Source organism: Lottia gigantea (genome assembly GCF_000327385.1).
Source record: "Lottia gigantea unplaced genomic scaffold LOTGIsca_1413, whole genome shotgun sequence".
Taxonomy (NCBI): domain Eukaryota; kingdom Metazoa; phylum Mollusca; class Gastropoda; family Lottiidae; genus Lottia; species Lottia gigantea.
Genome location: NW_008707640.1, coordinates 41,885 through 43,792, shown reverse-complemented (window position 1 = coordinate 43,792; position 1,908 = coordinate 41,885). Strand labels below are relative to the sequence as shown.

At 36.4% G+C, this 1,908-nt stretch overlaps 1 protein-coding gene across 1 annotated transcript; it reads right to left on the bottom strand.

The window, feature by feature from the left end:
- Nucleotides 1-340: 340 nt before the first annotated feature.
- LOTGIDRAFT_176454 (hypothetical protein) lies at nucleotides 341-1,833 on the bottom strand (the record flags this gene model as incomplete). The annotated part of the gene is made up of 2 exons (XM_009049962.1): nucleotides 341-1,635; nucleotides 1,824-1,833. 2 exons carry the CDS (start codon nucleotides 1,831-1,833, stop codon nucleotides 341-343), a joined length of 1,305 nt encoding a protein of 434 aa, XP_009048210.1.
- Between the last annotated feature and the right edge of the window lie 75 nt (nucleotides 1,834-1,908).

Here is a 1,908-nt window from a genome sequence, read left to right as displayed (position 1 = left end):
ATTAATTTGAAGCAAACATTCCACAAAGCGACCATCGTCGCCTCTGGACACAAAAGAGTAATTATCAGTGTGTTTTTTTGAAACAAAAATTGCACAACCACGAAAACCCGTTGGGCTATTCGAAAACAAAATGTCACCATTCCACAAATGTTTATACGAGTTAATAAAGTTATCGCACCAATGTGTCTCTTGAACACATATAAAATCTAAATCCTTGGACTCAAAACTCGAAATAGCCTGAAATAGCCTGAAATTTAGAAATAGTGTCCAGTCCACGAACATTTATTGTTGCTATTTTCACCATAACTATAAGTTTTAAAAGGAGGCAATAAAGTTCAGATTATTTGCCATTTTTGCGCATTTGATCTTTTACACTTTTGGCAAGTGTTTTACCAAGAACATTTCCACTTTTCTTTGAAATATCACCTTGTTTCACCTTATTTTTCAAAAGAGACTTTTCAGAGCCGGATTTAGAATATAACATACGCTGAGACTTCTTCAAGGAAATTTTAGTTTCGCTGTCAGAAGCTAATTGCTGAATTTCCATATCATTGTCACTTTGACAACCAAATTTGACATCAGAAACTTTTCTACCCTTCTTTACTTCAGCAACTATTTCGGGAACAGGAGCGCTAGCAGGAAGTGAATCATCATCAAAATTAAAAAGTTCAACCGCATCATTACAATCTCTGAAATAAGAACTATCAGTTACAGAACTAGTACATTCATATGAAATTTCATCGACCTTATCAGAATCATTTTTAATAAATATATTAGAGCTCTTTTTTGTATCAGACTCCTTATGACTACCATTTCCATCCCAAATAGATGAAGCACTTCCTTTAATGACACCATGCATATCTCCACAACCAGTAGCCGTCTCATAATCATATTGATCAGTCGCATCGCACACATTTTTACTTAGGGTAGTAATTGGCTGAACGTTGTCAGTACTATCAATGTCAGAAAAAATGTTTGACGAACCACCTGCATTAATATCACAGTTAACCTTTCCAGATTCCGTTAAACTCACCGACACCACATCAACACTTAACGGTAAAGCTGTTGTTGGTTCATGAACTTCATTCGTTAAAACAACAGATCTTGATAGGTTATCAGTAATGTTGTTTTTAGCTCCAGTAAAAACATTATCATCAGGTTGTAAACATTGACATTTCCAATCATATAAATTGCATCTTGGACAAAGAACCGAAGTGTAGCTCTTTTTCCCATGGCCCTGTTTATAACATCTGAAGCACTTGAATTCGGGACAATTCGAAACAACATGACCAGGTACAAGACAGATAAAACACACCTTCTCCTGGTCATTATGACGCACTGAATACGACTGACCATCGAAAACAGTTGCATAAGGTAAACTACAGACGGTAGGGGGGAATTCCACCTTTACAAACCTCGTACCATCATACTTCTTTTTACCATCAAAGTCCTTAGTTTTTCTGATTATAGGACCACATGAGGTCACACCCCAAGATTTCAATTTGACTTCAATATCCTTGTCGGAAACATAAACAGGGATATGCATGAAAGACACAACTTTTATTCTGGAATCTATTAATTTACAATGAAGACCTTCAGAGCCATGGACCAAACCATCTCGTGCTATAACACTAGCTAATTTATTATTGACGACGGTAACATCATATGATCCATTACAAGGAACGATAGCAAGAACGCTATCGTCCCCAAGTTATCTTCAACTAATTTTATAACGTCAGCAGCAAGCAGTTTTACATTGTCAGAAAGTATAACCTTTACCGTATTGTCTTTAATTATTAGGTTTGTTGTGGCAGACGACACACCGGACGCCATGTCGGATTTACTGGCTAAACACCAGTCGGGCCAAAGGCCCCAAAAATGTTAAATCACTTATAAACAAATTTCANA